This window comes from Hemiscyllium ocellatum, chromosome 2, assembly GCF_020745735.1.
Source record: "Hemiscyllium ocellatum isolate sHemOce1 chromosome 2, sHemOce1.pat.X.cur, whole genome shotgun sequence".
Taxonomy (NCBI): Eukaryota; Metazoa; Chordata; class Chondrichthyes; order Orectolobiformes; family Hemiscylliidae; genus Hemiscyllium; species Hemiscyllium ocellatum.
Window position 1 is genome coordinate 9,321,414 of NC_083402.1, and position 13,019 is coordinate 9,334,432.

Here is a 13,019-nt window from a genome sequence, read left to right on the forward strand (position 1 = left end):
TCTTAATAATACCCATCCTCTTACTGGGCAACCAGAACTGAACACAGTACTCCACAAGAGGCCTCATCAATATCCTGTACAAACTCAACATGCAGGCAGATTGTGGGAAATAGGAGCAGGAGTTTTCTTTATTTGTTAATGGGACATAGGTGTTGCCAGCTAGACCAGCATTTATTACCCATTGCTAAGCATCCAGGGGGCAGTTAAGACTCAGCCACACTGCTACAGAATTTGGAGTCACATGCAGACCAAACCAGGTAAGGACAAAAAAAAACTGCACGCGTTGGAATCCAAAGTTGACAGGCACGATGCTGGAAGCCAGGTAGCATCAGGAGGTGGAGGAGAAGCCAACCTTCTTCAGGACTGGGAGTGGGGTGAAGGGAGTTGCAGATAAAGTGTGAGGGAGGGGTGGGGGTGGTGGGGGGGGTGGGGGGGTGGGGGGAGGGGGGGGGGGGGGTGGGGGGGGGGGGGGGGGGGAGGGGAGAAGGGCAGAGAGGTGATGTAGTGATCGGTGAATACAGGTGAAGTGTACAACTTGGCAGGTCGCTGGGAGGAATGAATCCGGTTGGTAGCTGGAAGGAAGGGTCAGTAAGTGGAATGGAAAAGAAGGGGGATGGGAAGGGAGGTTATTTGAAATTGGAGAACTAAATGCTGCTCAGGCGGAGGATTCCCTTCCCCAAAAGGACATTAGTGAAACAGATTATTTTAATGACAATTAGCAATAGTTTAATGGTCACTGTTAGACTAGCTTTTTATTCCAGATTTTCATTGAATTCAATTGTCCTGATGGGATTTGAACCCATGTACCAGAGTATTAATCAAGTTCTGGTTACTAGTCCAGTTACATTGCCACTAAGCCACCACCTCCCTAGCAGTCCCTTGAGCCTACTTCCTATTCAATAAGATCATGGCTGATTGGGCATTAACATTAACTCCACTACTCTACCTGCTCCTCATAACCTTTGATTCCCCTACACTCCTGAAGCCTGTCTCTCCCAACATGTTCAAGGACTCACTGCCCCAAGGGAAGGAATTATATTCATTGTGAAAAAATATTGAGGCGGATTGAATGAGGTACACACTGAATATTATCAAAGGAAGCACTGGGGATAGGGAAACCGAGAAAAATGCAGGAAATCCCAAACCTGCAATTTGTATAATCTGGAAAGTCACAGACAGCAGTATTTGGCAAGGGGGAGCGGAGGAGGGGGTGGAAGGTCATTCCCTCAGTCTCCAAAAGGGCACAAACCATCCTGACGTTGACACACAGCAGTCACTCCTTCACTGGTCGCTGAATCAAGTCGCTTGAATATCCTTCATAGTCTGACCTACACCATGACAGCTTCACAAGGAAGCTCCCTCAGCACCAACTGCCCCAAGAAAACATGGACAGTAAATGCTGGCCTTACCAAGTGATACTTTGCAACCAATGCAGAACTAAAGTTGAGATTGTATGTTTTAGGGAGAGAGAGAGAGACACAAAGATGGAGAAATAAACAGCAAACAGCTCACCGCAGAATGTTGGGGTGCGAGAGCCGATTCATCAGCTGCACTTCGCGAAGCATGTTGGCACGGTTGCTTGGCAGCTTGTTCATCTTGAGAACCATCACCTGCCCAGATATCCGGTGTCGCACCTGTGGAGAGACACAGACTGTTACAGCAGTAATCCAGGAGGTCACCAAACCATAAACTAGTCCATTAGTAGATTAATCAAATACCATCCAAAACACCTCAACACTGTGTACAGCGAGGGGAAGCAAGAGCACTGGTATTTCAGAATTCTGGACTTTCATATGGATTCATAGAGACGTACAGCACGGAAACAGACCCGATATCCTAAACTAATCTGGAGACATAAGCTTACATTCCAACATTGAGTTGGGAAATTTAAATAATACCAAACTAGTCTCTGTATTGATGATCACAATACTAGTGATGCGATGGAAAAGCCCATCTGTTGCTCAACACCACTCAGGAAGCTTGACACCATCCAGAAAATAACTTGACTGGCACCATATTCACAAGCACCCACTCCCTCCACCACCAACGCTCAGTCACAGCAGTGTATACTACCTACAAGATGCAGAGATTCACCAAAGACTCTCAAACAGCACCTTCCAAACCCATGACTACTTCTTTCTAGAAGAAGGACAGCAGATACATGAGAACATCACCACCTACAAGATCCCCTTCAAGCCCCCGACATCCTGACTTGGAAATATATCACCATTCCTTCACTGGTGATGGGTCAAAATCCTGGAATTCTCTCCCCAAGGCCATTGTGGATAAACCTACAGTAAATAGCCACCAGCATTTCATGAAGGCAGCACACCTCCACTTTCCATGGGTATTACATGGCATCTTTGCCTGTGATATCAAAATCACATGAATGAAATAGCCAAAGACAAGTTGGTGAAGGTGAGGAATCAGGAGACTGACAAACACACCCAAATGGTGACCCAGCCTCAACCCATCAGAGGCTGATTACATCTTTTCAGGGCTTTCATTGCCCCTTAACAATAAGGTTTCAAAACTGACCAGGTCAGGGTGAGGTGGTGATCTCTAATCCTCTTGTGGTTAGTTGATCAGTGTCTTTGTTTCAGGCCACTCTATACACAGACAATATGGTGATAGCCAAAGAATGAGCCATTCAGATACAGAACTGGCTTGAAGATAGAAGACAGAGGTTGGTGGTAGAGAGTTGCTTTTCAGATTGGAGGCTGGTGACCAGTGGTGTGTCACAAGGATCAGTGTTGGATCCACTGCTTTTTTATTTATATAAGTGATTTGGATGTGAACATAGGTGGTATAGTTAGCAAGTTTGCTGATGACATCAAAATTGGAGATGGAGTGGACAGTGAAGGAGTTACCTCAGAGTCCAAAGGGATCTTGATCAGATGGGCCAATGGGCCAAGGAGTGACAGATAGAGTTTAATTTAGATAAATATGATGTGCTGCACTTTGGAAAGGCAAATCAGAAAAGGACTTACGCACTTAATGGTAAGATCCGGGAGAGCATTGCTGAATAGAGATCTCGGAGTGCAGGTTCATAATTCCTTGAAAGTGCAGTCACAGGTAGGTAGTATAGTGAAGGCGGTGTTTAGTATGCCTTCCTTTATTAGTCAGAGCACGGAGTACAGGAGCTGGGAAGTCATGTTGCGGCTGTACAGGACTTTGGGTAGGCCACTTTTAGAATATTGTGTGAAATTCTGGTCTTCTTCCTATTGGAAGGATTTTGTGAAACTTGAAAGGGTTCAGAAAAGATTTATAAGGATGTCGCCAGGGTTGGAGGATTTGAGCTATTGGGAGGGGCTGAATAGGCTGGGGCTGTTTTCCCTGGAGCGTTGGAGGCTGAGCGGTAACCTTATAGAGGATTACAAAATCATGAGGGGCATGGATAGGGTGAATGGCCAAGGTCTTTTCCCTGGGATCAGGGAGTCCAAAATTAGAGGGCTTACGATTCGGGTGAGGGGGGAAAAGATTTAAAAACAATCTCAGGGGCAACTTTTTCACGTAAAAGGTGGTGAGTGTATGGAATGAAATGCCAGAGGGAGTGGTGGAGGCTGGTACAATTGCAAAATTTAAAAGACATGAATAAGTGTTTAAAGGAATATGGGCCAGTGCTGGCAAATGGGACTAGAATAAATTTAGGATAGCTGGTCAGCGTGGACGAGTTGGACCAATGAGTCTGTTTTCGTGTTGTATGACTCCGTAACTCTAAAATCAAAAGGAAGTCTTCATCTTAAATAAAAATAAAGTACTGCAGATGCTGGTGATATGAAATTTGAAAGTGCTGGATAACCTTACCTTTCCTGATTAACATGAGTGTGGACAATATATAAAAAAAAAGTGCTCAAAAACCGAGCAGAACACAGCCTGGTACAGGCAAAACCACAAAGTGTCAACTTGGTAGAAGACCAGAACATAAACATTGACACTGATCAAGAAGTTGTTCTATTTATATTTACTTTCTATTAACTTTATCATTATTGCACAGACACTATCGCTGAGCCACATTAACACCCACTCTTAACCATATCCGCAGCATTGTGGCTATTTACACATCCCCCAGATCAAAGCGGAGATCAGTGAAATACTTGGATTTTCAGAAGGCATTTGATAAGGTATCGCACATTAAGCTACTTAAAAAGAAAAGAATCCAAGGTTTGGAGGTAGTATATTAGCATGGATAGAGGATTGGCTAATTAACAGAAAACAGTAAGATGTGATAAAAGGGGAGAATTTTCAGGATGGCAACCTGTGGGGTGCCACAGGGATCAGTGCTGGGTCCACAGTTACTTACAATCTATATTAATAACTCAGAACAGGAAAGTGAAAGTGAATGTACTGTAGCCAGCTTTGCAGATAACAAAAATATATGTGGAAAGACAAGTGGTAAGGGTAACACAAAGAGCCTGCAAGGTATATAAACAGGCAAAAATTTTGCAGATGGAATAGAGTGTGGGAAAATGTGAGGTTGTGCACTTTGGCAGGAAGAATAGAGAAGCTGAATATTACTTAAATGGAGAAAGACTACAGAAAATACAGACCAAAGTAATTTGGAAGCCATGGAGTCAGTCAGCATGGAAACAGACTCTTTGGTCCAACCACACATCCAACAGCTAATAGGGAAGGCAAATGGACTGTTGGCCTTTATTTCAAAGTGAATGGAGTATAAAGAAGGGAGATATTGCTAAAACTATACAAGGTACTTGTCAGACCACAGCTGGAATACAGTGAATAGCTTGGGTCCTTTATCTAAGGAAAGTTATACTGGCATCGGAGGCAGTCCAGAGAAGGTTCCCATGGATGATCCCAGGTAAGGAAGGACTGTTTTACAGTGACAGTGGAGTAGGTTGGACGTGGAATACAGGGAAATGAGAGCAGTCCTGATCGAAATATACAGGATTCTTAGGAGGCTTGACAGGGAAGATGTGAAGAGGTTGTTTCTCCTTGTCAGAGAGTGAGTTTAGAACCAGGAAGCATCACCTCTGGATAAAAGGTCTGCCATTTATGACAGAGTCGATGAAGAATTTGTTTTCTCAAGGGGTAGGGAATCTGTTGAATTCTTTACTGTAGAGTACTGTCAAAGCTGAAAATGTGTTGCTGGTTAAAGCACAACAGGTTAGGCAGCATCCAAGGAACAGGAAATTCGACGTTTCGGACCAGAGCCCTTCATCCTGATGAAGGGCTCTGGCCCGAAACGTCGAATTTCCTGTTCCTTGGATGCTGCCTAACCTGCTGTGCTTTAACCAGCAACACATTTTCAGCTCTGATCTCCAGCACCTGCAGACCTCACTTTTTACTGTCAAAGCTGGGTCATTAAATATATTCAGAGTGGAGATGGACAGAGTTTAATCAGTAAGGGAATTAAGTGTTATGGGAGAGAGGCAGGAAAATGGAGTTGAGGAATATCAGATTAGCCATGATCTCATTGAATGACACAGCTGTTCAATGGGCTGAATGGCCTACCGCTGTTCATACATTTTATGATGCATTTCTTCTGTTCTTTATCCTCATTAACACTTTTCAATAATCATCCTTGAATTTCTCAATTGAACCTGCCTCCACCACATTTCCAAACAATATATTCCATACCCAAACTATTCACTTTTTTACCCCACACATTGCAACTGCTTCTTTGCAAATGAGTCTGAGTGTGTGTACGCACACATGTAAGAAAGCCTGTGTGAATGCACCTGAGTTTATATGTTTCAGGGAGTGAATGAGCATGCCTGTGTGTGTTGGAGGAGTGTTTAATGTCTGCGTGAGTGAGCATGCATTTGAGCATGTGTGTCTGAATGTGTGTCTGCATGTGTGTGAATGTTTTCATTTTAGCTGGTGTGTGTGTGGTTATTTTTAAAACAAAACAATTAAGCTCTGTCTGTGAAGTGCCTACAGCTCTAGAGTTCCACAGGGAGCTTCCACCAACAGAGCTCTCTTCCCTTTTTTGTAGAAATGCTTAGAAATGTGCTTTGCCAGGCATCATTTCGCAATCATTCAGCTCCAACACCAACACCACCCACCCTCCCCAACCCCCACCCCCGCTCCCAAACACGTGCCGTCTGGATGTGCTACTTGTACTCTGCTCAATTTACTCTGGGTTGAGCCCTGAACCACAGGACTGCCTGATAGAACTCCCCTCCCCCACTTCCTCTGCACAACTGAATGAAAACATGACAAGGCCAAACCCAACCTAATTAAAAAATACATCACTCCCCTGTCCTTTTTCCTTTATGTCCCATGCTGAACATTTCAGAGAAGAGCAGAGGAATTTTCCCCAGCATCCTGGGCCACTTAAATAAAATCTGATCAATATCATATAACCATTTGTGGGATGTTACGAAGTGCAAATTTGCTGCCACATTCTCCATGTTGGCGACATCCGTAGTAGTACTTCACAGATTGGGGATTGTGTTGGAATCAAATCAGTATCACAGAATTGTTACAGCACAGGAGGCGGTGAGACCCATCATGTCTGTGCCAGCTCTCCAAATAAGCAATTCACTTATTGCCATTTCCCTACCTTCTCCCCAAAACCCAGTGCAATCCCTCACCCAACCCCTCACTGCATAAAAATGCTTTCCCTCCCATTGGCTCCCAGCGATTAGATTAGATTACTTAGTGTGGAAACAGGCCCTTCGGCCCAACAAGTCCGCACCGACCCACCGAAGCACAACCCACCCATACCCCTACATTTACCCCATACCTAACACTACGGGCAATTTAGCATGGCCAATTCACCTGACCCGCACATCTTTGTGACTGTGGTAGGAAACCGGAGCACCCGGAGGAAACCCACGCAGACACGGGGAGAACATGCAAACTCCACACAGTCAGTTGCCCGAGTTGGGAATTGAACCCGGGTTTCTGTGCCACCGTACCGCCCACAAAATTGGAGATGTAGTGGACAGTGAAGATCACTTAAATCTGCGCCCACTCTTTCTTGATTCCTTCACCAATGGGTTGAGTATTCTCCCCTTCTCTACTGTCCAGCCTCCTCATGATTTTGAACACGAGCTACCAATAAACAATTCATATTTATTCTATCTTTCTTTGCTAATTTGGAATCAAAAATTCCCATTCATTTCCCACCAAGAGGCTGTTCTATTATTTTAGAAATCAGGAGTCAAGTAGTCCCCCTCTTGACCCTGTCTCAAGATTGTACCAAGTCCCTCTCTACAGCCCATGACCGAGCTGAGGTTGCAATGCGATACTAAAGGTGTACTGCATTGTCCGAGTACCCTTCACAACAATATTCCAGGACTGTCTGCCTGCGGTATGTATTACTGGGTTGTGACTGGGTTCTGACTCTTAACATCTGACACAGGGGCGACCCAGTAATATTCTACTCCATTAGAAAATCAGAAGAGCTGAAGGAACGGTCTCCTAACTACTAGATTTTAACATACAGTTTCTCAATGCTTTCAGGGGAAGTTGCATAAATAACTGTCAATTTTCACCAAATGATTACTTCAAGTGTGGTTATTACAGCAACGGCCCCAAACAGTCATCTTCCCACCCCACCCATCCAGCCCTAGCCCGTCTACTCTGTTGGCACCTCCATCAGACTCATCCTGCTTCCCGTGTGCTTCCCCTCACTCCTCTTCCCTTTCCCAATCCCCATCCTCCTCCCTTCTGTCATCACACCCCAAACAAATCACCTCCCAATTACCCCGCCCAAAACCTTACACTGCTCCCTTACCCCCAATACTTTATGGCTTCCCTGTTAGGAGGAGAAAGGGAGGTCTACAGATGCTGGAGATCAGAACTGAAAGTGTGTTGCTGGAAAAGCGCAGCAGGTCAGGCAGCATCCAAGGAATAGGAGATTCGACATTTCGGGCATAAGCCCTTCTTCAGGAATCCTGAAGAAGGGCTTATGCCTGAAACGTCGAATCTCCTGTTCCTTGGATGCTGCCTGACCTGCTGCGCTTTTCCAGCAGCTTCCCTATTATCCCACTAAATCTCCCCTATTAACTCGCTATACCTTATACCTCTCCTAATCCCACCCTACATCTCTCCATTCCGACTCCTTACATCTCCCCCATTAACCCCAACATCATCTATCTCCCCATTACCTCCTCCACACTTTACACTTCCCCACCCCCATGATCCTCCTGTTCCAAACCAATGAGCACTATCACCTAGAAGAACAAGGACAGTCGGTACATGGGAACACCACCCCTTTAAAGCTCCCCTGAAAGCCACCTGCCATCCTTACTTCAAAATATTTCACTGTCCCCCCCAATGTCACTGGGCCAAATTTGTGCAGGGATGAGCACCTGAGTGACATTGTGGGTCTACCTACAAGGTAAAACAATGACTGCAGATGCTGGAAACCAGGTTCTGGATTAGAGTGGTGCTGGAAAAGCACAGCAGTTCAGGCAGCATCAGGGGAACAGGAAAATTGACGTTTCGGGCAAAATCCCTGCATCGGGAATAGAGGCAGAGTGCCCGAAGGGTGGAGAGAAAAATGAGAGGGTGGTGGGGGTGGGGAGAAAGAAGCATAGAGTAACAATAGGTGAGTGGGGGTGGGGATGAAGGTGATAGGTCAGGGAAGAGGGTGGAGTGGATAGGTGGAAAAGGAGATAGGCAGGTAGGACAAAGTCCAGACAAGTCATGGGGACAGTGCTGAGCTGGAAGTTTGGAACTGGGGTGAGGTGGGGGAAGGGGAAAATGAGGAAACTGGTGAAGTCCACATTGATGCCCTGGGGTTGAAGTATTCCGAGGCGGAAGATGAGGCGTTCTTCCTCCAGGCATCAGGTGGTGAGGGAGCGGCGGTGAAAAGGAGGCCCAGGACCTCCATGTCCTTGGCTGAGTGGGAGGGGGAGTTGAAATATTGGGCCACAGGGCGGTGTGGTTGATTCGTGCGGGTGTCCCTAAAGCGCTCTGTTAGGAGGCATCCAGTCTCCCCAATGTAGAGGAGACCGCATCGGGAGCAACGGATACAATAAATGATATTGGTGGATGTGCAGGTAAAACTTTGATGGCTGTGGAAGGCTCTTTTGAAGCCTTGGATGGAGGAGGTGTGGGCGCAGGTTTTGCAATTCCTGCCGTGGCAGGGGAAGGTGCCAGGAGGGGAGGGTGGGTTGTTGGGGGTGGGGGGGGGGCGTAGTCACAGAGGGAATGGTCTTTGCAGAAGGCGGAAAGGGGTGGCAAGGGAAATATATCCCTGGTGGTGGGGTCCATTTGGAGGTGGCGGAAATGTTGTCGGATGACTTTGCTTATATGAAGGTTGGTAGGGTGGAAGGCGAGCACCCAGATGCTTCTGTCCTTGTTATAGTTGAAGGGGTAGGGCCTGAGGGCAGAGGTGCGGGATGCGTTGGAGGGCATCTTTAACCACGTGGGAAGGGAAATTGCGGTCTCTAAACATCTGGTGTGTTCTGTGGTGGAACTGGTCCTCCTGGGAGCAGATATGGCGGAGGCGGAGGAATTGGGTCTACCTACAGCACATGGACTGCAGCGGTTCAAGAAGGCAGCTCACCGCCACTTTATCAAAGGGCAGCTGAGGACGGACAATGGATGCTGGCCCAAGCAGTGACATCCACATGAAATAAAATTTAAAAATGTATGAACATCTTTCGGCAGGAAGAAATAGGTATTTACACTTCTGTCTGGTGTGAAAAAGTGACTTGTTCTGCTCTCAAATGACATCTCAGCTTTAATGTTAAGCTTTTTTGTTCTCAATTTCTTTGATAGAGTGATTGCTTCTCCAATCGTGACTTATCAAATCCTTTTAACATTTTACACACCTGGAGTAGATTATCCCTCAATCTCCAGATCTGATCAGACAATTTTCTGATGTCCGCCCCTGTATTTAACCCTCAAAGTGCCATGTTGGCTGCTCACTTGCCTCCTGAGGTGGTCTTCGGGTAAAAAGTGAGGTCTGCAGATGCTGGAGATCACAGTTGAAAATGTGTTGCTGGTTAAAGCACAGCAGGTTAGGCAGCATCCAAGGAATAGGAAATTCGACGTTTTGGGCATAAGCCCTTCATCAGGAATGAGGAGAGGGTGCCAGGCAGGCTAAGATAAAAAGGTAGGGAGGAGGGACTTGGGGGAGGGGCGATGGAGATGTGATAGGTGGAAGGAGGTCAAGGTGAGGGTGATAGGCCGGAGTGGGGTGGGGGCGGAGTGTTAGGAAGAAGATTGCAGGTTAGGAGGGCGGTGCTGAGTTGAGGGAACCGACTGAGACAAGGTGGGGGGGGGGGGGGGGGGGGGGGGGGGGGGGGGGGGGGGGGGGGAAATGAGGAAACTGGAGAAATCTGAGTTCATCCCTTGTGGTTGGAGGGTTCCCAGGCGGAAGATGAGGCGTTCTTCCTCCAACCGTCGTGTTATGTTTTGCCAGTGGAGGAGTCCAAGGACCTGCATGTCCTCGGTGGAGTGGGAGGGAGAGTTAAAGTGTTGAGCCACGGGGTGGTTGGGTTGGTTGGTCCGGGCGTCCCTGAGTTGTTCTCTGGAGCGTTCTGCAAGTAAGCGGCCCGTCTCCCCAATGTAGAGGAGGCCACATTGGGTGCAGCGGATGCAATAGATGATGTGTGTGGAGGAACAGGTGAACTTGTGGCGGATATGGAAGGAACCCTTGGAGCCTTGGAGGGAAGTGAGGGAGGAGGTGTGTGCGCAAGTTTTACATTTCCTGCGGTTGCAGGGGAAGGTGCCAGGAGTGGAGGTTGGGTTGGTGGGGGGTGTGGACCTGACGAGGGAGTCACGAAGGGAGTGGTCTTTGCAGAACGCTGATAGGGGAGGGGAGGGAAATATATCCCTGGTGGTGGGGTCCGTTTGGAGGTGGTGGAAATGACGGCGGATGATACGCTGTATATGGAGGTTGGTGGGGTGGTAGGTGAGAACCAGTGGGGTTCTGTCTTGGTGGCGGTTGGAGGAGCGGGGCTCAAGGGCGGAGGAGCGGGAAGTGGAGGAGATGCGGTGGAGGGCATCGTCGATCACGTTTGGGGGGAGTCTGCGGTCCTTGAAGAAGGAGGCCATCTGGGCTGTGCGGTGTTGGAACTGGTCCTCCTGGGAGCAGATGCGGCGGAGACGAAGGAATTGGGAATATGGGATGGAGTTTTTAGCAGATGCGGCGGAGACGAAGAGGTGGTCTGTCAGCAGCTGCTGCTGTCTGGCTTAGGGTTGCTTCACTGCTGAGTCGTAGAGTTGAGATCACCTAAATGTCCATCACTAGGACAAAATGCAGGTGAAGGAGAACTCAGTCCTGGGTTAGGAATACTAAGAGTGGGCCACTTGGCACTTGTAAAAGGAACTTAGACAAAGAATGCAGGGCTGGAAGCGCAATGTGTCAGAAAATTTGATTAATATCTGCAGGTGTGAGTGTGTCTGTGTGTTTTTGCCTGAATAAACCATGCAGCATCGGTTATTTGGCCATTCATCTCTTGCCATCTGTGGGATTTTGCTGTGCATGCACTGACTGCTGCTCTTCCCACATTAGAAGGGTGTCCATAATTGTAAAGTGCCCCCACTGACTGAAAAGCACTCTGGGGAGATCTGGAGGTCTTGCTGAAACTATTCTTCAGCCTGTGCGCTACCCAGGCGATTCAGCCATCCCAGTTCCTTGTACCCACCTTGTCAATGGGGCCTCTGATTTAGCTCTCCAGCTTATTCATTCATCAATGCTGGGGCAGGGGCAAATAGGGTCTGAGGACAAATAGACTTCTGTTTGAATTCTACCCAACAGTTTACTTATGGACGGTAACTCCCAGCTGAGGCAGGTAGTCTGGTTTTGAATTTATAGGCAACCAGAAAGGCACTGTGCAACATTCCATCTGACAGAGTTTAAAAAATTTAGCACCCCTCCATAAATTAATCAACAGCCATCTGGCAAAGGGCTGGGGGTATGAGAATACTGAGTGTTTCCACATGACCAGTTCTCATTATTATAAATGGTGATTCGCAAAACGGAACAAACTATCCTCTCCCTACCTCTTCCCTCTATCCATTATCACCTCCCTGTACCCATTCTGATAGATCTCACTAGGAAAGGAGTTCTGGCTCTCCCTGGAGGGAGATGTGCGGTGCAATGGTTAACAGACAGGAAGCAAGGGGTAGGCATCAATGGGGCATTTAAGGAGGCAGGTCTTGAGTGGAGCTCCACAGGGATTTGCTATTCACAGCCAGACAAAGGGACAGAGAGTTATGTAGATAATTTGGCAGCAAGGTGGGAGTGTAAACTGTAAAGAGGACACCAAGAGTCATAGAAGCATAAAAGAAAAAAGGACCAGGATGAGGCCATTTAGCCCTTTGAGCCTTCTCTGCCATTTATCACAATCAGGGCTGATCATCCAACTGAATAGCCTAATCGGGTTTTACAGAACACACAACAGTACATGCCCTTCAGCCGCTGATGTTGTGTCGATTGGTGGAACCAATCTGAAGCCCATCTAACCTATACTATTCCATTATCATCCATATATTTACCCAATGACTATTTAAATGCCCTTCAAGTTGGTGAGTCTACAACTGTAGCAGGCAGGGTGTTCCACACCCCTACTCCTCGAGTAAAGAAACCACCTCTGACATCTGTCCTATATCTATCACCTCTCAATTTAAAGCTATGTCCACTTGTGCTAGCCATCAACATCCTTGGAAAAAGGCTCTCACTATCCACCCTATCTAATCCTCTGAGTATATGTCTCAATTAAGTCACCTCTCAACATTCCTCTCTCAAACGAACACAGCCTCAAGTCCCTCAGCCTTTCCTCAGATGTTCTTCCTTCCATACAAGGTAACATCCTAGTAACATCTCCTCTGAACCCTTTCTAAAGCCTCCACATCTTTCCTATAATGCGTAGACCAGAACTGTACGCAATATCCCAAGTGCATCTGTACCAGTATTTTATACAGCTGCAACATGATCTCATGGCTCTGAAACAGAATCCCTCTATCAATAAAAGCTAACACACTGTATGCCTTATTAACAACCACAGCAACCTGGGTGGCAACTTGCAGGGATCCATGTACATGGACAAAGAGATCTCTCTGCTCATCTACGCCACCAAGAATTTTACCAT

At 47.0% G+C, this 13,019-nt stretch overlaps 1 protein-coding gene across 1 annotated transcript in view; it reads right to left on the reverse strand.

The window, feature by feature from the left end:
* The window catches only part of LOC132821743 (dual specificity testis-specific protein kinase 1-like), a 131,299-nt gene that overhangs the window by 84,262 nt on the left and 34,018 nt on the right, over nt 1–13,019 (reverse strand). Inside the window, exon 2 of the mRNA XM_060834468.1 lies at nt 1,513–1,634. Coding sequence (XP_060690451.1) covers nt 1,513–1,634 — 122 coding nt within the window. The remainder of the gene's footprint in view (nt 1–1,512; nt 1,635–13,019) is intronic.